This window comes from Phoxinus phoxinus, assembly GCF_949152265.1.
Source record: "Phoxinus phoxinus genome assembly, chromosome: 5".
Classification (NCBI taxonomy): Eukaryota; Metazoa; Chordata; class Actinopteri; order Cypriniformes; family Leuciscidae; genus Phoxinus; species Phoxinus phoxinus.
This window is the reverse complement of record NC_136880.1, coordinates 1,300,261-1,324,643: the sequence shown is the minus strand read 5'-3', so window position 1 is coordinate 1,324,643 and position 24,383 is coordinate 1,300,261. Positions and strand designations below refer to the sequence as shown.

General features: G+C 41.6%; 2 protein-coding genes across 6 annotated transcripts in view; one reads left to right on the top strand and one right to left on the bottom strand.

Moving 5' to 3' along the window:
* The window catches only part of LOC306998027 (corticotropin-releasing factor receptor 2), a 151,852-nt gene that overhangs the window by 82,461 nt on the left and 45,008 nt on the right, over positions 1-24,383 (bottom strand). The window lies entirely within an intron of this gene.
* The window catches only part of LOC306998020 (uncharacterized protein), a 39,272-nt gene continuing 17,826 nt past the window's right edge, over positions 2,938-24,383 (top strand). For both annotated transcript variants that reach the window (XM_079611736.1, XM_079611737.1), the window contains exons 1-10: positions 2,938-2,984; positions 3,535-3,652; positions 5,591-5,753; positions 6,106-6,298; positions 10,113-10,214; positions 19,503-19,604; positions 20,200-20,301; positions 20,946-21,047; positions 23,203-23,304; positions 23,948-24,049. In XM_079611736.1, the coding sequence (XP_079467862.1) occupies positions 2,940-2,984; positions 3,535-3,652; positions 5,591-5,753; positions 6,106-6,298; positions 10,113-10,214; positions 19,503-19,604; positions 20,200-20,301; positions 20,946-21,047; positions 23,203-23,304; positions 23,948-24,049 (1,131 nt within the window). In that variant the 5' untranslated portion in view covers positions 2,938-2,939. The remainder of the gene's footprint in view (positions 2,985-3,534; positions 3,653-5,590; positions 5,754-6,105; positions 6,299-10,112; positions 10,215-19,502; positions 19,605-20,199; positions 20,302-20,945; positions 21,048-23,202; positions 23,305-23,947; positions 24,050-24,383) is intronic.

The window sequence follows — 24,383 nt, the reverse complement described above, 5'->3', positions numbered from 1 at the left end:
GGAATTCCCCAGGGATTCCCCTGCGCTCAGTTTAGCAGGCTTCGCACCAATTGGTTTGCGCAGTTAGGCCGCTCTGCCATTGGTTCGTGCAGTTCCCACTGACCAGCCAATAGCGTGCGAGTAACGTAACATTCTCATTTTCCACAGGATATTTTCCTCTACATCTCATCAGCAATTCCAATGTTGTCTCGCTCTGAAGCCGCTGACCACTAAGGAGCGAATGTACAGTGACATGACATCACTGCCAGATTCAAACTGTGCTTTTGCGCTATGGCTGGCGCTGAGCCAAAGACGGACGCGCTCAGTGCTTGTCATAGACAACATAATGTTTATTTTAGGTTTCAGACATTTAAATACAAATAATTTATAGCAAAACAATACATTATAGTTTGTAAAATACACAATGGTGTCTATGGAAGCAGCAATAACAATCCATTCAAATATATTTGCAGACGTGTTTTATTCATTTCAGACACACAGTCGCCCTATTGGCCCAACCATATTACTGAGAGATGAGTCAATATATAGATTGTTTCAATTAAACATGTAGGCCTACAATTACTGTAGAATATGACCAAACTGACCAAACACAATTTGACCATGGTCTCGCAGGCTTTTTTTCACATCACTTTAGATTTGCCTACATTAATAAAATATGTATTAATAATAATAAAAAATAGAGTATTGAAGCAATTCAAAATATGCTAGTGCACTTTCTATATAAATTTGAATTCCAGAAAAAGTGGCTGGTAAAAAATTTAAGTGGCTGGTAAAATTTGGCATCCAGATCATTAAATTAAAAAAGTTACTTTCCCACCCTGCAAACCACGCATAAACATAATTCTCTCAAAACTACAAACATTCACATACATGCTGCTGACATATTATTGTAGCAGAGCTTGTTATAAATACAGTGTAATAAGACTTTATCAATGAAAATGTCACAAGTAACAGAAATAAGCACAAATGTCAGAGCATGTCAGAACACCTCCAGGACAGAAGACACCTCAGACCCCAGAGGGTTAACTTGTCCCCTACTTCAAGGGCTGGTGGCTCTATCTAAGGTAAACCTTCCAGTTTAGAGTTGACCTATTTGATATGTTGTTTCCATTTGAGTATTTGAGCATGTCATTTGTAAAGGCACAGAGGGATTTACTTAGTTTCTTATTCCAAGGAGTTATTTTGCATATCTTTGAAAATCCATCATGCTTAAATTTTCTTGCTTTGCTCTGGGTATTTTACTTTTTTTCATTTTTAATGGAAAATTCTAATCTCTTTTCCAAGCTGCACTTGGGAACTTAATTAGATTTTTCAAAATCCTGTTAATATACTGGATCTTGTTATTACAGCAATTTTAATAGAGAATGAGTCAGCTTTTCTATCCATGCTCAATGAAGAAGCCCCTTCTTGTTTCTTTCTTTTTTAGTTCCCAAACACTAAAAGTGTGCTGGGTCCTATTGTTTTCCTAAGTATTATTATTGTTTTTGTTCAATGTTTTTTAGGGCTTTTGGGGCGCTAAACATGCTCAAAATCTCTTGAAAATATGAGTCATGAGTCACACCTGAGTCTTTGGCTTGTTCTGCAGCTCCCCCTTGAACCAATTTCGTATCCCTGACCTGAACAAACCACCAATCATTCATTTAAACTTTGCATTGAGTTTTCAATGAGGATATGAATCTTTCTTAATGCACCAGTTCAGCTCGAAACTGGAGGTATTTCTTGCATTTCTTGGGTTGGATCTTTGAATGGGGATTCCCTTCTGTGGTTGAATACTCAAAAGGGGTTTCCCACGTTTGCTCATTTGTTGGAGGTCTGGTTGCGTCTAGAGTGATGTCTTGGGAAACAAGTCAATATGGTCTGTCAGCTGATGAATAGATGCAGCGTAGTTTGAAGTCTGAGGGCGGCAAAGACTAAAGAGTTGTAGCCTACGGCTTTGCGGCAAAAGTGAGACTAGACTAGATGGCTTGTTTCTTCATGACATTGTCTTTAGTTTAGGGTGTAATTACTGTATGTCGGGATGTGCCGTCTCATTTGTTTCGGGTTAACTGCCTGAAGTTGACAATGTCATGACATCTTTTCACAAATTCAAAAGCATAACAAGTTTTCCGGTAAACTGTTGTCTAAAGGGGTGTATAACATTTTTAGGGATCAGTTTATTATTGTCCAATTATGTTCTTCAGTTATTTATCTGACAAGCACAGTTATACTGGCGGCCAGCACTATTACACCATTAGGAGGGACAAACCCACAAACAATATGTAAAAAAAAAAAAAAAAATTTAAATATCAAGACTAGGAGAAACATTTGGTCACAGTGTTCATAATAAAAAATCTACTAAGTTAGAATTTACAATACTACAACTGATAATCATAATAAACAAATTACAACCAAAACCTCTTGTCTCTGTAAAATTGTGTGTGTGTGTGTGTGTGTGTGTGTGTGTGTGTGTGTGTGTGTGTGTGTGTGTGTGTGTGTGTGTGTGTGTGTGTGTGTGTGTGTGTGTGTGTGTGTGTGTGTGTGTGTGTGTGTGTGTGTGTGTGTGTGTGTGTGTGTGTGTGTGTGCGTTTTCATTCCTATCATTGTGGGGAACGTGACCTGATAGCCCACTCACGCCGTGGGGTACAAAATCCTCATGGGGTACAAATTGCCGTTCCCCACAAATCTAACCAAATATTTTCAGTCAGGATGGGGTACTGATGTGTCCCTTAAATTATCTCAGTGTGCCCTATAATGCAGAAAAACCGTCTATGTGTGTGTTTGAGAGTGTGTTAAGCGAAGCGACATAGTGACAATAGTGGCAAGGATCGGAACTGCAGGGGCCTGTTCCACACACACTTCACACACCTTTAACCAATTAGATGTTGGCTGTATGTCACGTGACTCATTCATGCAACCTCATTGGACAACATTCAAGAGCAATGAAGGAAGTCTACTCATGGATGAAGAAGACGATTCCACATGTGGGTAGACATCTTGAATTGATGGTAGGTTTTATAGTTGACTCATTACTCATGAACTATTTTGCAATAATGTCCAGACATCATTATAAAATTGTGTCATCATAAGTGATAATGAATTGAAAACATTGATTGTAAATTGTACAATTGTATTATTTATTATTCAAATATAGAAATAGCTTAGGCTACACGATGTGGCAGTCAGGAAGCTAGCACCTGAGCTAGCTCGCCACTATGTCAAATGTGGGGTTGGTCAAAGGTATTTTCATTAAAACATTTTCATCAGAGGCAACTACAGACAACATCGTAGTTTGCAGTGGTGATAAGTCGTGATAGTCTTCATGCTGGACTGGTTAGCCGCCCCTGATATAGGCTATGGTGGCAAAAACTGGCAGCACTGTTAAGTGGACGATATACCCACAACCCTCCTTTGGTCTCTTTAGACAACACTGTAGGATTACTTCTTATCTTATGGTCTAGCTAACTATTAGGCAGGTGTTAGAAATAGCCTTTTTCTTCATTTAATACATTTGTGAACTCATGTAAGCAAACTAAGTTAAATTGTAAATTGCTTTAGGAGAACATGCGTCGCAGCAAGCGACGTCATAGAGACCCGGTTGCAGAAGGAATACATTACATCTCCTTGTCAGCAGACAGGCCAGAACTAACTGCCAAATATATAAACTCTGTCAAAGGTAAGTGGAATAACTAGAAACAGGAGTTGTCTAGGGGTGTGCGATATTACGATTTTTGATCGTGGACGATTAAAATGTCTCCACGATCTGCTTTTGAAGAAATATCGTAGGATCGTCCATTTTATCAGTTTGCATTTCTGGCGCCTCCGTCTCAACATACTGTACAGCGCGACGTATATCCACATGAAATGCAGAGGAACGGGACACTGTAGTTCATAAAAATTAATTATTTGCATGTGCTTTAAAGCCTTGCCGGTTAAACATGTCATTCGCTGCTGATGCGCTGTTCTAACGGGCGCTTTTCTGAGCGCAATAGACCCGACGCGCGCACATGCAAAAGCCTGTCTAACAGCACCCGTTACTGAACTAAGTTATCTTATTGCGCTAATACTGTCAAATACACACAAGGTTTACATAAACAAAGTTGGTTATGTCTAAAGTGAAAGAACAATAGAAAAAATGAAGAAAAAATCTGCTTGTCAAATGCATGTGGACTCGTTGCGCGCAGATCTTAAAGTGACAGTAGCCCTAATAGTAAACATGCTGCCGCTTGTCCTTAAAGGGACAGTTACCCAAAAATAAAAATTCTGTCATTATTTACTCACTCTCTAATGTTGTTCCAAACCTGTATTAATTTATTTCTTGTGCTGAACACAAAAGAAGATATTTTGAGGAGTGTGGCTAACCGGGCGGCTGCTGGTCCCCATTGATAACCATAGTAGGAAAAAACTATTATGGAAGTCACTGGAGTACATCAACTGTTTGTTTACCCACATTCCTCCAAATAACTTTTATTTTCAACAGAAGACGGAGACTTATTCGGGTTTAAAGCGGCTTGAGAGAATTTACAGTTTTGGGAGAATGTCCCTGTTAATAAAACAACAAAATACAAAGAGCATCTCACTCACTCTTGACTGAGAACTTTAATAGTAGCTTTAATAAGAATCAATGTAAAATTTATACAGTGAAGTCGATGTTGTTTTTTATTTTCATATTTGTTCATTTAATTACTTTCTTCAATGCTGTTAAATAAACCTACAGCTGAAAAAATAAAACACTGTTTATTTAATTTGTATATTAAGTTGTGTATGTGTATCTTTGTTCTTAATTTTTAATAACAAAGACAATGACAAATATTTTTTATCTTCGCCACTTTGGCCTAAATGTCTGCCATTCTTTTTTATTTTATATTTTGTTACCTAAGGCTTTGTTTTTAAAATAGGGACATTAGTTTGGCTGTGATGCTCAGTCACTTGCAAAATAGTAAAACCAACATGAAAATCGTGATATGATATTTTTGCCATATCGCCCACCCCTATGTCAAACATTAAATTTATGTTTGCTGATTTGTGATGCGTAATATACAGATCAGATTGTATGGACTAAGAGGCTATTGAGTAGGGTACTATTAAATGCTAGACTTTGATACAAGACCTGGGCACACTGCACAGAATTATCTACAGACTTCAGATCTTAAGATAATTCTGTAGATAATTATTTTGTACTATAGAGTCTTTATTGTCCTCTAAGGATATTCTTTTTCACACACATTAGGTGGACAGTGCAGACACTGGAATGTCTATCATCAGCACTGGAATATTTAATTCGCCCCACGTTTCAATCATCCCGGCTCTCCCATACTAATAAAAATAATACAAGATACACTTTCCTAACAAAGAAACACATTCTATCTTAACAAAGGCCACATTGGCTGGACGGAAATCTGTATGCAATGAACCAAACACAGTGTGTTTTTGTTTGTGTTTGATGTAAAATGTGTTATGGATTGCATTTCTAAGAAATATTATAAAAAAGGTTTAAAGTTGAACAGCTCAGCTACTTAAAGATTATTGGCCAGTTGAAAATGGTAACCCTTCCTGTGTGAGTGGTCTGTCCAAGTCTTTAAAATTGAAACCAACCTCTTTTTGTTCAAAATAGGTCGAGGAGTGTTCAGCCAAACTTACTTTGAAAAAGGAGATTTTTTAGTTGAATACAGAGGAGAGATCATTTCATTTGATGAATGTCAAAGACGCAAAAGGATCTACCATGCTGCACTTCAAGTGTATCTTTTTGAATTTAAGGTCAATGGGAAAAAGTACTGGTAGGTCAATGGTCCCTTTTCACAGGCATGTGATATATGTATGGGAGAGGATAGCTAACACTGATGATTATTCATTCTTCACACTCTGTTAGGCTGTGACATCTAGTTTTTCAATGTCTTTTATCTGTGTTTTCTATTTTATGCCCTATCTGTGTTTTTGATTTTATGACCTATCTGTGTTTTCTATTTTATGACCTATCTGTGGAAAGAGAACACAGGCAATAGAAAAGACAAATACAAATAAACTTTCAAACTATTAGTACAATTTTACTAATGTATTAATTATTTTAACAATCTAACACATGTGATTTTATTCCTGTTTATGAATTACTAATGTATGTCTTGTCTTCAGTATTGATGCTGCAAGAGATGACAACTCCTTTGGCCGATTAGTCAATGATGATCACCTTAATCCAAACAGCAGGATGACGCGAATGACCGTCAAAGGTGAACCTCACCTGTGCTTATTTGCCATTCGGCAAATACAACCAGGAGAAGAAATAACTTACAACTACGGTGATTTGGACTGGCCATGGAGAGAAAAGGTAAGTGTTAACTATTGCAAGGAAAAACTTTTTGTCATTGATAGTTATAGCCATGCAAGTACATGCAAGTACAGCCGTGGCCCACTGGTTAGCACTCTGGACTTGTAACCGGAGGGTTACAACCCGACCAGTGGGCCGCGGCTGAAGTGCCCTTGAGCAAGGCACCTAACCCCTCACTGCTCCCCGAGCGCCGCCGATGTAGCAGGCAGCTCACTGCGCCGGGATTAGTGTGTGCTTCACCTCACTGTGTGTTCATTGTGTGCTGTTTGTGTTTCACTAATTCACCAATTGGGTTAAAATGCAGAGACCAAATTTCCCTCACAGGATCAAAAAAGTGTATATACTTATACTTATATACTTATACTTATACATTTTATAGGACATTTTTAATCTGAAACAAGGTCTTTGTTTTTATTTTGTTAAGTTCAACATAGGGCTGTGACAGTAACCGTATTACCGTAATACTGCGGTCACGTGACGCCTACTGCGGGTCTGAGCTCCTCACCGCCATCACGCATAAAAAATTAAGAAATTTGTGAATAATTTGGGTGATTTGACTTCATGTACCCACATGCAGAGGTGTTAAACTGACTGCATAACGGGAGAGAGATTCTTTTCAACCATGACAAATGCACAATGTCAGGTTGAAAACGTAGCAGAACCTCAGAAATAATCACGTTATGCAGTCAGCTTAAGACGTCTGATGAAGTCAAATCCCCCTATTGGCCTGCACATGTGTGCACGTAGTATGTAATGTCGTGATGTGTAATGTAATGAACCATCTTATGACATTGATTCTCAGAGAACTACAGTAATGTTAAGTAGGCTAACCTTCCATTTTCAAAACAAAACTTATCATCAAAAATGAAGCAAACCCGACCTTTAGTGTTGTGTTGGGTAGCGCAATGTTCCAACATTCCATTTGTTTACTATGCGAGTGTAGGGGAGAGCTGGCACAATCGTAACACTTTTCTATTCTCTCCGTTCAAACTCGATATACATAAAGCTGTTAAACATGAAAGCTGTAAAATTTGGCCAGAAAGGAGGCATACATGTTTACTCCATAAAAGTTTAAAAAGAATTTCTGTTTTGTTCTAGTTTGTTAAGAATTTAACCTCACAATGGCATGTAGGTCTAGGCTAGCCTAGGACCTACATTTGTTACAAAATGACGCAGCCATTGAAAAAAGTTTCTAAAGTTTAATTGGTTGTGATGGCAGCACAAAATTCATAATCCATAACTCGCAATCAGAAACCACAGTAATTTCTTGCTTTCCAGCCAGTCGCAAATTATCTGCGAACCGGCAATCTCTTTGTCGAGGATGCCCTAACCTTGCAGATCATAGACAGAGAAAGCATGCTCTGGAAACAGAACGACCGGCTTTGGTTGATTGATAAAGAACACCGCGAGCGGGAATGTCGGAGAATAGCGCGGACACGCGTAAAAACACACCGCGAGCGGGCATGTCGGAGTCGGAGAATGGCGTGGACACGCGCTACACACCGCGAGCGGGCATGTCGGAGAATAGCGCGGACACACGCTTCACACTGCGAGCGGGTATGTCAGAGAATAGCGCAGACACGCGCTTCACACTGCGAGCGGGTATGTCAGAGAATAGCGCAGACACGCGCTGCACTGCGAGCGGGTATGTCAGAGAATAGCGCAGACACGCGCTTCACACTGCGAGCGGGTATGTCAGAGAATAGCGCAGACACGCGCTTCACACTGCGAGCGGGTATGTCAGAGAATAGCGCAGACACGCGCTTCACACTGCGAGCGGGTATGTCAGAGAATAGCGCGGACACGCGCTTCACACTGCGAGCGGGTATGTCAGAGAATAGCGCAGACACGCGCTGCACTGCGAGCGGGTATGTCAGAGAATAGCGCAGACACGCGCTGCACTGCGAGCGGGTATGTCAGAGAATAGCGCAGACACGCGCTTCACACTGCGAGCGGGTATGTCAGAGAATAGCGCAGACACGCGCTTCACACTGCGAGCGGGTATGTCAGAGAATAGCGCAGACACGCGCTGCACTGCGAGCGGGTATGTCAGAGAATAGCGCAGACACGCGCTGCACTGCGAGCGGGTATGTCAGAGAATAGCGCAGACACGCGCTGCACTGCGAGCGGGTATGTCAGAGAATAGCGCAGACACGCGCTTCACACTGCGAGCGGGTATGTCAGAGAATAGCGCAGACACGCGCTGCACTGCGAGCGGGTATGTCAGAGAATAGCGCAGACACGCGCTGCACTGCGAGCGGGTATGTCAGAGAATAGCGCAGACACGCGCTTCACACTGCGAGCGGGTATGTCAGAGAATAGCGCAGACACGCGCTGCACTGTGAGCGGGTATGTCAGAGAATAGCGCAGACACGCGCTGCACTGCGAGCGGGCTGCGGGCACCCAAAAGATTGTTTGACAATCAATAATCCGTCACATCACTCTTTTTATTTTTTTTATTTTTTTTTATAGGTGAAAACAGACTAAAGGAACAGGCTCCAGGGGTACCATTTAGCAAGCATAGGCTCAGCATCAGGGGTGTTTGTTGTTTGGACAGACCTTTCCCCACTGATAAAAAAAATCCTAAAGGAAACACTGTAACTCTTCTCATTTTAACTTTTCTGAAACATTAACCAAGATGGCCTAGTATTGTTGTTGATATGAGTCTGTGTTGTCTCGTTTTTTCACCGTAATTCTTAAAGTTAACATAATCTGACTGAGGAATCTTAGACAAGTAAATATTTTAACTGTGGTCAAATGTAAATTAACTTGTGCCCCATTAACTTTATTCAGAAAATTATTATTTAATTCTGCAATTTGCCTTCATTAGCGATTATCATCAATTTGATTACACAGATATTAATCAAACTAAACAGCTAGACAATGGCATCTCTGAATTCAATAATGAAATGCCTTTAACTGAAAATGTAATGTTTAATCTTATTATTATACATTACTGACACTCTATCCTCCAATTTGATACTGTTAAGTGCTTTTTTTATTACAGTAGGCTATATTTTAATCTTTGATAATAGTAGGTTAGACACATACAACAGGTCATGTTAGCCCTGGTCCAATTAAAAAATATTAACAGATAGAACTCAGGACATTTTTGTTCATGTAAAATATACCTCATTGTCATGTTCTAGACTTGTTATATTTAGCTTTAAATAAAAAAAATACCCCCTTAATATTGTGGCAGTTTTTTTCTCTGTGGTATCGAAAATGGTATCGAATATCGATATTTTTCAAGGTATCGTATCAAAGTTAGAAATTCTAGTATCGTGACAACACTAGTTTTAAGCGTGTGCTTTATTTGAAATACAGCATATGCATGTTGTTTAAAGGGACACCAGGCAAGCCTGATGCTTTTTCTCTACGAAACTCCCCCTTCGCTCGGTCTGAAGCTCTTTTCCTTTTCTTTGCATCTTCCGTCAAGGGTTTTTATACACACGTTTGCAACAATCGCTAGCGTTTAGTAGCCTGCCTCTGAGGATGTAATTGATCCTGCTTCGGTCGGCGGGTAGGATACACTGAACTTGCAAGCGGGATAGTCTTCATTCGCCCTGTAATGAGTCATTTAACCATATACCGATTTACGAAGATGGGTAATTAACACGAAAACGTTGCCTGGTGTCCCTTTAATAATGTTTAATAACGGTAGAGCCTGTTCCTTTAAAATATAGGCAAAGAATGTATTCTTGCTTTAGTATAGGCCTACATTTTAGGCTTATTCTCAAATTCAGATTGTGCAACTAGCAATACTTATAATGAAATGTTTTCTCTGACATTGACTATTTATATTCATTTCCAGAGTGATGATCTTGCACTGCAGTCCCCAGACAAAGTAGATGACTCCGGCAGTGTGGAAGCAGCACATGCTGCCACGGTTGACTACTGCAAAGTAGATCTACAGGTAACTGCATTATTGTATTTTGATTTGTTAGTATTTGTAACCTAATGGGACTGTTTGTTCCACACGATGCACCATGAGTGAATTTGTTCTTGCACTGGATACCATACAATGTGGAAGAATGTACTAATCCCAAATTAGGTAGCTGAAATGTTGAAGTTGGAGAACTTCAAATGGAGAAGCAATTTGAGCTAAATTCTTCTGGTTGTGAAAGCCTTCATTTAGACCTAACCAAAACATACCCTGTGAGGTGGACTGGATGTGTATATGAAATTGACATACACAATAGTAAAGGTTTGGAGAATTTTAACAAGGCCGACCTCCTCCCCAGTCCTTTCAGTCTTTGTTTCTCCATTACATTGTTGGACCCTGGGAGCATCCCCTGTTCAGTTCAGTTTCAGTTTATTGTCCCCTAAGGGAAACTTGTCTTGCAGCCAAGTAAACATACACGTAGCACAACAGGTAAACAACAGTTTGATTGCAACATAATAGTTTAGCTACAGTTTTGATGCAGCATCTACATAAACATCCAATAGCCTTGCTAGAAAAGCAAACTAAAACGGCAAGATCAACACAACAGAAGCTGAGAACACAGTAGCCTTTGTGTGCACAATTATTTCCTGCCATTTACCATTACAAATCCACATTTTTTTATTTTGTCCTAAATAATGGCAATGAGCGAGTTAAAGTTGGCTATGATGCTATTTAGAAGCATGTATCCCAAGTTAGGTGTCCATATTGAGAAGTTGAAATACATCAAGTTTAAACAATGAGTTTAAATGAAGTTCATCTCTTTGTTAGTCTTTATTTGCAACTAATATATACCCCCATAAGGTTGACTGGCTGTGTTCATGAAGTTGACTACAGACAATTATGGAATTGGTCTATTTGTGAAAGTGTTTGTGCCACTAATGTTAAAAGTTATTATGTACCATATGAGGTTAACCAGTTTTGTGTGTGATGTTGACTACGGACAAACCATGGAATTGAACTGCACACATGACACATATTGGGGTAGAGTAGTAGGGTAGAAGCCTGAGTGATATCAATTTCGAAGTTTGTATTTCCAGCTAATAATATGTACCCCACTCGGTTGACTGACTATGTGTGTGAAATTAACTTCAGGCAACCATGGAATTGTTCCTAATATTATCATATGTACCCCACACGGTTGACTGGCTATGTGTGTGAAGTTGACATCAGACAACCATGGAATCGGTCCCCACACATAACATATACCACAGTCAAGTGTGATTGTAATAGTTAGAAATGATATTAGAGGATATCAACCATGGGTTATATTTACAAAGGTGACCACCTCTTACTTTAGGTATAGACTATTGCTTTTAAATGTTTTTACACATGTATTACAATAGGTCTATATATCAAAGTGTTGCTACGAACATGTTCACCCTTCACTTAATTATGTTTGTACTCTTGTTTAGGATGATGTTGTTGATGTTGAGAGCGCATATCAAGGAGAGGACCCCAACACAATCATTGTAGCACATCCTGCTGTGGTTGAATTCCCTCGAACATATCTGAAGGTAACTAAATCAGTGTATTTTCTTTATTCTCCTTTGGAAATAGAATTGAACTGTTCTGTTGCGGATAATGTGCCATCACAAATTGACCTTAGGTTTATTTATTTATGAATTAAGTGTTGGTCAGTGAGCTAAGGTTATCTTAGGTACAGTGTTATTTAGACATATTTTATTCCCCAGGCTAGATGATCAAATGTAGGAGAAGATGGTGAACTTCAAATAGGGTAGAAGCCTATGTGATGTTGATTTCAATGCAAAAGTTTACATTTTTTTAGCTAATGTTATATATGTACCCCACACGGTTGACTGACTGTGTGTGTGAAGTTGTCACCATGGAACTGCTGTTAATATTAAAATATGTACCCCACACGGTTGACTGACTGTGTGTGTAAAGTTGACTTCAGACAACGTCTCAGGTTACAACTGTAACCTTTGTTCCCTGAGAACAGGGAACGAGACAATACGTCATCGACGCTTTGGGGAACGCCTCAGGCGTGACAGGTGTCTGAAATCACAATCAAATCACGGCAATCACATTGACCGGCGACAGCCCGTGAATCATTACGTGAATGATTAACGTGCGACCTGGAAGTATATAAGGGCGCCTTGCAAACATGACAAATCATCCTTCGTCTGAAGGGACTGTTTGGTAGGCAGGCCCCGAGGCATGGCAGGGAGACGTATTGTCTCGTTCCCTGTTCTCAGGGAACAAAGGTTACAGTTGTAACCTGAGACGTTCCCTTTCGAAGGGAACTCGACAATACGTCATCGACGCTTTGGGGAACGAAATACCCACTCCGCCATGCTGAGGGGAGTGCATGCCAGGAGGCAGTGACAACTGTCAGAACCAGCAAATTCAAATGAAATGCAAGAACCACTCACCCTCAGGTCACACTGGGCTGTCAGTGACAGCATTCCCTACGGTCATAGCCCAAGCTATAAGCCTAACAGGAGGAACTCCAAATATGTAATCCGAAGGCCTACCTGGGCCTGCTCAAAGGCCTAGGACCACAACTTCAATTTAGAAGGGGTCCCTTCTAGGGAATGTGGCTAGGGAACCTGAGGGAACCCCAGCCAGTCACTATTCGGGGGAATATACCACCCGAAATGCCACCAGGACGGCCTGACCTGGTGTCACTACGTCGGACACTTCAGTCTGGCCAAATTCCTGTCTGTCTGGAGACAGAGCCTCTGGACATTTGCCTTAGGTAAGGCATCCAACCCGAGGGACTGCGAAGCTGGCAGTGAACCCTCAGCCCGGATCTCAGAGACGGGATATCCCGGAGAGTATGACTCAGCATAGTGCTTTACAACCCTTGCTAGAGAGGGGAGTTTCTCTACTCGATCCATGGATCTACCCAGTGTTTGTATTTGAAACACTGAGGAGGCCTGTGAAGGCCTAGGGGCTGATCTAACTGGGAGGCCTCACGAGAGGCCTACGACCGTCTGACCAGACTCAGGAGTCCAAACACTCATAGAGACCCTTAGTGAGGGGAGCAATGGACCGACTGGTAGGAACCAGGCTGTAGGCAGAGTAAGAAGTTCCCGGAGGGAACCAGAAGCAGAGGATGAACACTTTAGTTGAGCCAGGGCACGAGCTCGCTTTTAGCAACGGCCTAATAAGGCCAGCTGAACTGATAGCAGGCGGCCACTAGCTTCCAGAACCCAGCATGGTTGGGGAACCACTCACAGGGAGGCCTGGAGGCCTACTACCTGATAACCACAGTATGTGGGAGCTCATAACCAGGAAGGCCTGGTGAGGCCTGTAACCTGATAACCACAGTATGTGGGAGCTCATAACCAGGAAGGCCTGGTGAGGCCTGTAACCTGATAACCCCAGTATGTGGGAGCTCATAACCAGGAAGGCCTGGTGAGGCCTGTAACCTGATAACTCCAGTATGTGGGAGCTCTCATGACCAGGAAGGCCTAGTGAGGCCTGTAACCTGATAACCACAGTATGTGGGAGCTCATAACCAGGAAGGCCTGGTGAGGCCTGTAACCTGATAACCACAGTATGTGGGAGCTCATAACCAGGAAGGCCTGGTGAGGCCTGTCACCTGATAACCCCAGTATGTGGGAGCTCTCATGACCAGGAAGGCCTGGTGAGGCCTGTAACCTAGCGACCACAGTGTGTGGGAGCTCAAAACCAGGAAGGCCGGATGAGGCCTGTAACCTAATAACCACAATATGTGGGAGCCCACATTCAGGAAGGCCGAGTGAGGCCCGTAACCTGACATGTGGAGACTCATAACCAGGAAGGCCTGGTGAGGCCTGTAACCTGATAACCACAGTATGAGGGAACTCACCTTCAGGGAGGCCTGGTGAGGCCTACTACCTGATAACCCCAGCATGTGGGAGCTCATGACCAGGAAGGCCTGGTGAGGCCTGTAACCTGATAACCACAGTATGTGGGAACTACCTTCAGGGAGGCCTGGTGAGGCCTACTACCTGACAGCCACAATACTTGGGAGCTCACATTCAGGGAGGCCCGGTTAGCGGCCTACCACCTGATAATCACATTACGTGAGAACATGCCTTCAGGGAGGCCCGGTGAGGCCTACTACCTGATAGTAGGTCAGGCTAGCTGTCCAGTTGCCTGTCCTTTGGGCTTGCCTACAGGGAGGCCTGGTAAGGCCTACTACCTGATAGCCACCGTAAGTGGGAATTCACCTTCAGGGAGGCCTGAGGAGGCCTACTACCTGAAAGTAATCTTAAACAACTGGTAGCTAAGAGCCCTGAATCTGGGTGACGGTTCGAAGGCGGCCTGCTAAGGCCAGCCCACTGGGGACTCGCCTATCAGGGAGGCCTGGTTGGGCCTACTAGCTGACAGCAAGTCAATCTGCTCCAAAGGTACACTGTTGGGAATCATACCACACCAACAAGTAAGTCCCACAATGTTGGGACTCACTTCCGAGGAGGCCTGTTTAGGGCCTACTACCCATCAGTGAGTCAACTGCCCGAACCACCAAGGCCAGCAGCACTTTTTTGAAGTGAGCTGGCCTACAGCGCCCACTTGGGGGCTGCCCATACAGGAGGCCTGCTGAGGCCTACTACCTAATGGCGCAGCCTTCGTTGGCAGATAAGCTGTTTACACAGCGCCTACAGCATTCTGGTACCTAATCACATTGCCCATGGCAGTGTACTCAGCAAAAGCGCTAGCACCCTTTGAGCAAGGGGAGTACAACATACGCCACTCTGCCTCAATGGAGGCCCCAGAGCCAGGGGCCTACCATCTGTAAGCATGGGCGTCAGCTCATGGCAATGCTCTGGCTTCAGGGGAGCGTACTTCGACCAAAAAAGAAGTGAAGGCTAGAACTTTCCGCTCAACCCGAGCCATAGTGGTGCGAGGTAGGATAATACAGAACTGAAAGTGAAGGACTCAGACCTGCCCTGTATCACAGGGGAATACTCTCCACCTCACCCTGAGGTTTACCAGGGTGCGGGCCCGCCAGTGGCTCTAGGGGTGACAGAAAAAGTATCTGTGCCCAACCTAGGGGAGTGGGGCTTGTTTGTGAGCCAACCACCTACAACCCGACGCTTGAGCAGTAGCTCAGCGAGGTGAGTAAAGCCTATACTGGCAGCCCATATCCGTATGCTAGTTCTGCACGGCAGGGTCGGGCAGACAGACCCAGCCTCTTCGTGAGGCGAAAGGCGGCCTAACCCTGCTCAATAAAGACACATTGTACCGGGGAGGCCTATTTGAGGCCTAACCCAGGATCTTTATAAACCATGCCTCTGCACCACGCTGCATTACACTTGTCGCCCCAGAATGCAGAGAAGGGGGCGGGCCTTGGCCTAACGACTCCCATTGGAGGAGGCTGTCATACAGGGATGCTAGGAACCTATATTCACACAGTGAAGGCTCAGAGGCAGAAATGCTTAAGCAGAGCGCCTCCACTATCCCTGGCACAGCCTAGGCCAGCTACAGAGGCGGCCCTGGTGAGGGCCAGCCTGCAAGCATAGATCTACCTGAGGGCTCGGAGGAGCCACAGCCTTACTAGAAAAATAGTTATTATTTCATACAACTGGCTGCAGAATCGCTCAGCCCACTGAAAACCCAAACAGAGCTCAAGGGGGCGATGTACTCAGGAAGGAAGTCAGACGGTCCCATGGACCGGACATAAGATCTATCTGAAGCACTAGCGTCAGTCTATACTCCAAGATAAAAATCCTATGGGAGGGAGACCAACTACTCTACCCTGAGGTGGCTAACAGCCCGAGGGCTAAGATAGTCGTTCTAGCCACCTAAAGGGGGACTTCAGGGCCCTAATAATCCAAAAATGTACCTTACATGACCCCATAGCTCTATACAGGGAACGAGGTCTGTAGAGAGATAAATTTTAGTGTTAGTTGCACACAAATTACTCTTAAAGAAGACCACTCAGCTCACCTGCGGCGTGCGAAGTGAAGACTTACCAGACAGTTCTTTATGAACATGGGGTCTACCACCTATACATGCCTGAAAGAGGCACTCTCCTAACCAAGCAGAGGCAGGCCAACAGAACATTGTTCTAACCATGAGCCCAGCCTCAGGCCTGATGTAGAAAGTGTCTGGGGAGTCGGGGAAGAGAGGAGAGGGCTAAGATATAATCACGCCCTCAGGGGGAGGTGATCCATGCCAATGCTGTGTGCAATCGTGCTGGATCACCTCCCTCAGATCCCTCTTCTTGCGGGAGTTGCACCTCTACAGCGATCTACTCCTCCACGGAGGAGGCGCACGAGAGGCGACACTGGCTCTCTGGCCCTGTCTAAGGTCCCCGGACCATGATGGGCCAGGCCCTCCCGTCTGTCTGGGTGTGGATACGGATCTCAGCGGTATGTATTTGTCCTAATACAGCTGAGCGCGCCCTCGCCTCTCTGAACTTTCCAGCCACCGCCTACACGGAGGTGCCAAAAAGCTCAGAGGGCGAGGGCGAATCGAGGAGAAAGACTTTCTCTCTTCTCCCCGATGTCGGCCAGGTTCACTCCGTGGCGCAGCTCAGTAACCGCCTCAGGGGCCCCACCCCCTGGACGAGATCCCCCAGCAGATTGGCCTGGTGTACCTGCAACACCACCATGATGTGCAGGGTAGCACCGGCCTGACCCGCTGGCGTGTATGCTCTGCCATTCAACTGGCAGGGTTTGAGCTCTCAGTGTAGACGCCTGTCCAGACACGAGATAGTTGCAAACGTCTCGTCAATGGGCGGCATCGACACATACCCATGCTCTCCTATCACCTCAACATCAGTGAGACTAGCCCGCTGATGTCGGTGGACACGGGCAGAGTATGGGTTCTTCCATGTCCTCTCGATCTCAGTATGAGATCGGGAAGAAATGAAAGGCTCACCTGAGCTAGTGGTTTTATGACTGAGGAAAAAACGCTCTCATAGTGAGCGATTTTCCCCCAACGTTACCATAAAACCACCAGTTCAGCATACACGGGGCAGGGTGGCTGAGAAGATTGATTATCACCACCCTCATCAGCCATCTCCTGTTTGTCCGGAAAAGCACTCACTGCTTAATCTCGTCAGCCGCCGCATCGCTTGAGAGGATTATACCCCTCTCAAGGCGATCGGCGGGCTTCATCTGGGATCCCTTTTTTTTTTTTTTTTTTTTTTACACCCAGATGCTGAGCCCTCTTCTCTCAAGGAGAGGGTCAGACGAGATCGGAGCGTTCTCAAAGAAAAACGCTCGCAATTGTACAGGCAGTTCCCTCAAGAACTGCCTGTGCGCGCTCTTCCTCCAGACAGAAAAAGCACAGTTGAAAACACTCAGCCTTCTCAGTGCATTTCATAAATACCTGATTTTCAAAAGCGGTTACAGACAAAACAGTCCCTGAAGACGAAAAGATGGTTTGTCATGTTTGCAAGGCGCCCTTATATACTTCCAGGTCGCACGTTAATCATTCACGTAATGATTCACGGGCTGTCGCCGGTCAATGTGATTGCCGTGATTTGATTGTGATTTCAGACACCTGTCACGCCTGAGGCGTTCCCCAAAGCGTCGATGACGTATTGTCGAGTTCCCTTCGAAAGGGAACTATGGAATCGGTCCCCACACATAACATATACCACAGTCAAGTGTGATTGTAATAGTTAGAAATGATATTAGATGATGTCAATCGTGGGTTATATTTACAAAGGTGACCACCTCTTACTTTAGATATAGACTGTTGCTTTTAAATTCTTTTACACATGTATTACAATAGGTCTATATATCAAAGTGTTGCTACGAACATGTTCACCCTTCACTTAATTATGTTTGTGCTCTTGTTTAGGATGATGTTGTTGATGTTGAGAGCGCATATCAAGGAGAGGACCCCAACACAATCATTGTAGCACATCCTGCTGTGGTTGAATTCCCTCGAACATATCTGAAGGTAACTAAATCAGTGTATTTTCTTTATTCTCCTTTGGAAATAGAATTGAACTGTTCTGTTGCGGATAATGTGCCATCACAAATTGACCTTAGGTTTATTTATTTATGAATTAAGTGTTGGTCAGTGAGCTAAGGTTATCTTAGGTACAGTGTTATTTAGACATATTTTATTCCCCAGGCTAGATTATCAAATTTAGGAGAAGATGGTGAACTTCAAATAGGGTAGAAGCCTATGTGATGTTGATTTCAATGCAAAAGTTGACATTTTTTTAGCTAATTTTATATATGTACCCCACACGGTTGACTGACTGTGTGTGTGAAGTTGTCACCATGGAACTGCTGTTAATATTAAAATATGTACCCCACACGGTTGACTGACTGTGTGTGTAAAGTTGACTTCAGACAACTATGGAATCGGTCCCCACACATAACATATACCACAGTCAAGTGTGATTGTAATAGTTAGAAATGATATTAGATGATGTCAATCGTGGGTTATATTTACAAAGGTGACCACCTCTTACTTTAGGTATAGACTATTGATTTTAAATTATTTTACACATGTATTACAATAGGTCTATATATCAAAGTGTTGCTACAAACATGTTCACCCTTCACTTAATTATGTTTGTACTCTTGTTTAGGATGATGTTGTTGATGTTGAGAGCACATATCAAGGAGAGGACCCCAACACAATCATTGTAGCACATCCTGCTGTGGTTGAATTCCCTCGAACATATCTGAAGGTAACTAAATCAGTGTATTGTCTTTATTCTCCTTTGGAAATAGAATTGAACTGTTCTGTTGCGGATAATGTGCCATCACAAATTGACCTAAGGTTTGTTTGTTTTTGAATTTAGTGTTGGTCCGTGAGTTAAGGTTATCTTAGGTACAGTGTTATTTAGACATATTTTATTCCCCAGGCTAGATGATCAAATGTAGGAGAAGATGGTGAACTTCAAATAGGGTAGAAGCCTATGCGGTGTTGATTTCAATGCAAAAGTTTAATTTTTTTTAGCTAATGTTATATATGTACCCCACACGGTTGACTGACTGTGTGTGTGAAGTTGACTACCATGGAACTGCTGTTAATATTAAAATATGTACCCCACACGGTTGACTGACTGTGTGTGTAAAGTTGACTTCAGACAACTATGGAATCGGTCCCCACACATAACATATACCACAGTCAAGTGTGATTGTAATGGTTAGTAGTGATATTAGATGATGTCAATCGTTGGTTATATTTACAAAGGTGACCACCTCTTACTTTAGATATAGACTGTTGCTTTTAAATTCTTTTACACATGTATTACAATAGGTCTATATATCAAAGTGTTGCTACAAACATGTTCACCCTTCACTTAATTATGTTTGTACTCTTGTTTAGGATGATGTTGTTGATGTTGAGAGCGCATATCAAGGAGAGGACCCCAACACAATCATTGTAGCACATCCTGCTGTGGTTGAATTCCCTCGAACATATCTGAAGGTAACTAAATCAGTGTATTGTCTTTATTCTCCTTTGGAAATAGAATTGAACTGTTCTGTTGCGGATAATGTGCCATCACAAATTGACCTAAGGTTTATTTATTTATGAATTAAGTGTTGGTCAGTGAGCTAAGGTTAACTTAGGTACAGTGTTATTTAGACATATTTTATTCCCCAGGCTAGATGATCAAATGTAGGAGAAGATGGTGAACTTCAAATAGGGTAGAAGCCTATGTGATGTTGATTTCAATGCAAAAGTTTACATTTTTTTAGCTAATGTTATATATGTACCCCACACGGTTGACTGACTGTGTGTGTAAAGTTGACTTCAGACAACTATGGAATCGGTCCCCACACATAACATATACCACAGTCAAGTGTGATTGTAATAGTTAGAAATTATATTAGATGATGTCAATCGTGGGTTATATTTACAAGGGTGACCACCTCTTACTTTAGGTATAGACTATTGATTTTAAATTATTTTACACATGTATTACAATAGGTCTATATATCAATTACAATAGGTCTATATATCAAAGTGTTGCTACAAACATGTTCACCCTTCACTTAATTATGTTTGTACTCTTGTTTAGGATGATGTTGTTGATGTTGAGAGCACATATCAAGGAGAGGACCCCAACACAATCATTGTAGCACATCCTGCTGTGGTTGAATTCCCTCAAACAGATCTGAAGGTAACTAAATCAGTGTATTGTCTTTATTCTCCTTTGGAAATAGAATTGAACTGTTCTGTTGCGGATAATGTGCCATCACAAATTGACCTAAGGTTTGTTTGTTTTTGAATTTAGTGTTGGTCCGTGAGCTAAGGTTATCTTAGGTACAGTGTTATTTAGACATATTTTATTCCCCAGGCTAGATGATCAAATTTAGGAGAAGATGGTGGACTTGAAATAGGGTAGAAGCCTATGCGGTGTTGATTTCAATGCAAAAGTTTAATTTTTTTTAGCTAATGTTATATATGTACCCCACACGGTTGACTGACTGTGTGTGTGAAGTTGACTACCATGGAACTGCTGTTAATATTAAAATATGTACCCCACACGGTTGACTGACTGTGTGTGTAAAGTTGACTTCAGACAACTATGGAATCGGTCCCCACACATAACATATACCACAGTCAAGTGTGATTGTAATGGTTAGTAGTGATATTAGATGATGTCAATCGTGGGTTATATTTACAAAGGTGACCACCTCTTACTTTAGATATAGACTGTTGCTTTTAAATTCTTTTACACATGTATTACAATAGGTCTATATATCAAAGTGTTGCTACAAACATGTTCACCCTTCACTTAATTATGTTTGTACTCTTGTTTAGGATGATGTTGTTGATGTTGAGAGCGCATATCAAGGAGAGGACCCCAACACAATCATTGTAGCACATCCTGCTGTGGTTGAATTCCCTCGAACATATCTGAAGGTAACTAAATCAGTGTATTGTCTTTATTCTCCTTTGGAAATAGAATTGAACTGTTCTGTTGCGGATAATGTGCCATCACAAATTGACCTTAGGTTTATTTATTTATGAATTAAGTGTTGGTCAGTGAGCTAAGGTTATCTTAGGTACAGTGTTATTTAGACATATTTTATTCCCCAGGCTAGATGATCAAATGTAGGAGAAGATGGTGAACTTCAAATAGGGTAGAAGCCTATGTGATGTTGATTTCAATGCAAAAGTTTACATTTTTTTAGCTAATGTTATATATGTACCCCACACGGTTGACTGACTGTGTGTGTGAAGTTGTCACCATGGAACTGCTGTTAATATTATAATATGTACCCCACACGGTTGACTGACTGTGTGTGTAAAGTTGACTTCAGACAACTATGGAATCGGTCCCCACACATAACATATACCACAGTCAAGTGTGATTGTAATAGTTAGAAATGATATTAGATGATGTCAATCGTGGGTTATATTTACAAAGGTGACCACCTCTTACTTTAGATATAGACTGTTGCTTTTAAATTCTTTTACACATGTATTACAATAGGTCTATATATCAAAGTGTTGCTACAAACATGTTCACCCTTCACTTAATTATGTTTGTACTCTTGTTTAGGATGATGTTGTTGATGTTGAGAGCACATATCAAGGAGAGGACCCCAACACAATCATTGTAGCACATCCTGCTGTGGTTGAATTCCCTCGAACATATCTGAAGGTAACTAAATCAGTGTATTTTCTTTATTCTCCTTTGGAAATAGAATTGAACTGTTCTGTTGCAGATAATGTGCCATCACAAATTGACCTTAGGTTTATTTATTTATGAATTAAGTGTTGGTCAGTGAGCTAAGGTTATCTTAGGTACGGTGTTATTTAGACATATTTTATTCCCCAGGCTAGATGATCAAATGTAGAAGAAGATGGTGAACTTCAAATAGGGTAGAAGCCTATGTGATGTTGATTTCAATGCAAAAGTTTACATTTTTTTAGCTAATGTTATATATGTACCCCACACGGTTGACTGACTGTGTGTGTGAAGTTGTCACCATGGAACTGCTGTTAATATTAAAATATGTACCCCACACGGTTGACTGACTGTGTGTGTAAAGTTGACTTCAGACAACTATGGAATCGGTCCCCACACATAACATATACCACAGTCAAGTGTGATTGTAATAGTTAGAAATGATATTAGATGATGTCAATCGTGGGTTATATTTACAAAGGTGACCACCTCTTACTTTAGGTATAGACTATTGATTTTAAATTATTTTACACATGTATTACAATAGGTCTATATATCAATTACAATAGGTCTATATATCAAAGTGTTGCTACAAACATGTTCACCCTTCACTTAATTATGTTTGTACTCTTGTTTAGGATGATGTTGTTGATGTTGAGAGCACATATCAAGGAGAGGACCCCAACACAATCATTGTAGCACATCCTGCTGTGGTTGAATTCCCTCGAACATATCTGAAGGTAACTAAATCAGTGTATTGTCTTTATTCTCCTTTGGAAATAGAATTGAACTGTTCTGTTGCGGATAATGTGCCATCACAAATTGACCTTAGGTTTATTTATTTATGAATTTAGTGTTGGTCCGTGAGTTAAGGTTATCTTAGGTACAGTGTTATTTAGACATATTTTATTCCCCAGGCTAGATGATCAAATGTAGGAGAAGATGGTGAACTTCAAATAGGGTAGAAGCCTATGTGATGTTGATTTCAATGCAAAAGTTTACATTTTTTTAGCTAATGTTATATATGTACCCCACACGGTTGACTGACTGTGTGTGTGAAGTTGTCACCATGGAACTGCTGTTAATATTATAATATGTACCCCACACGGTTGACTGACTGTGTGTGTAAAGTTGACTTCAGACAACTATGGAATCGGTCCCCACACATAACATATACCACAGTCAAGTGTGATTGTAATAGTTAGAAATGATATTAGATGATGTCAATCGTGGGTTATATTTACAAAGGTGACCACCTCTTACTTTAGATATAGACTGTTGCTTTTAAATTCTTTTACACATGTATTACAATAGGTCTATATATCAAAGTGTTGCTACGAACATGTTCACCCTTCACTTAATTATGTTTGTACTCTTGTTTAGGATGATGTTGTTGATGTTGAGAGCGCATATCAAGGAGAGGACCCCAACACAATCATTGTAGCACATCCTGCTGTGGTTGAATTCCCTCGAACATATCTGAAGGTAACTAAATCAGTGTATTGTCTTTATTCTCCTTTGGAAATAGAATTGAACTGTTCTGTTGCGGATAATGTGCCATCACAAATTGACCTTAGGTTTATTTATTTATGAATTAAGTGTTGGTCAGTGAGCTAAGGTTATCTTAGGTACAGTGTTATTTAGACATATTTTATTCCCCAGGCTAGATGATCAAATTTAGGAGAAGATGGTGAACTTCAAATAGGGTAGAAGCCTATGTGGTGTTGATTTCAATGCAAAAGTTGACATTTTTTTAGCTAATTTTATATATGTACCCCACACGGTTGACTGACTGTGTGTGTGAAGTTGTCACCATGGAACTGCTGTTAATATTAAAATATGTACCCCACACGGTTGACTGACTGTGTGTGTAAAGTTGACTTCAGACAACTATGGAATCGGTCCCCACACATAACATATACCACAGTCAAGTGTGATTGTAATAGTTAGAAATGATATTAGATGATGTCAATCGTGGGTTATATTTACAAAGGTGACCACCTCTTACTTTAGGTATAGACTATTGATTTTAAATTATTTTACACATGTATTACAATAGGTCTATATATCAAAGTGTTGCTACAAACATGTTCACCCTTCACTTAATTATGTTTGTACTCTTGTTTAGGATGATGTTGTTGATGTTGAGAGCACATATCAAGGAGAGGACCCCAACACAATCATTGTAGCACATCCTGCTGTGGTTGAATTCCCTCGAACATATCTGAAGGTAACTAAATCAGTGTATTGTCTTTATTCTCCTTTGGAAATAGAATTGAACTGTTCTGTTGCGGATAATGTGCCATCACAAATTGACCTAAGGTTTATTTATTTATGAATTAAGTGTTGGTCAGTGAGCTAAGGTTATCTTAGGTACGGTGTTATTTAGACATATTTTATTCCCCAGGCTAGATGATCAAATGTAGGAGAAGATGGTGAACTTCAAATAGGGTAGAAGCCTATGCAGTGTTGATTTCAATGCAAAAGTTTAATTTTTTTTAGCTAATGTTATATATGTACCCCACACGGTTGACTGACTGTGTGTGTGAAGTTGTCACCATGGA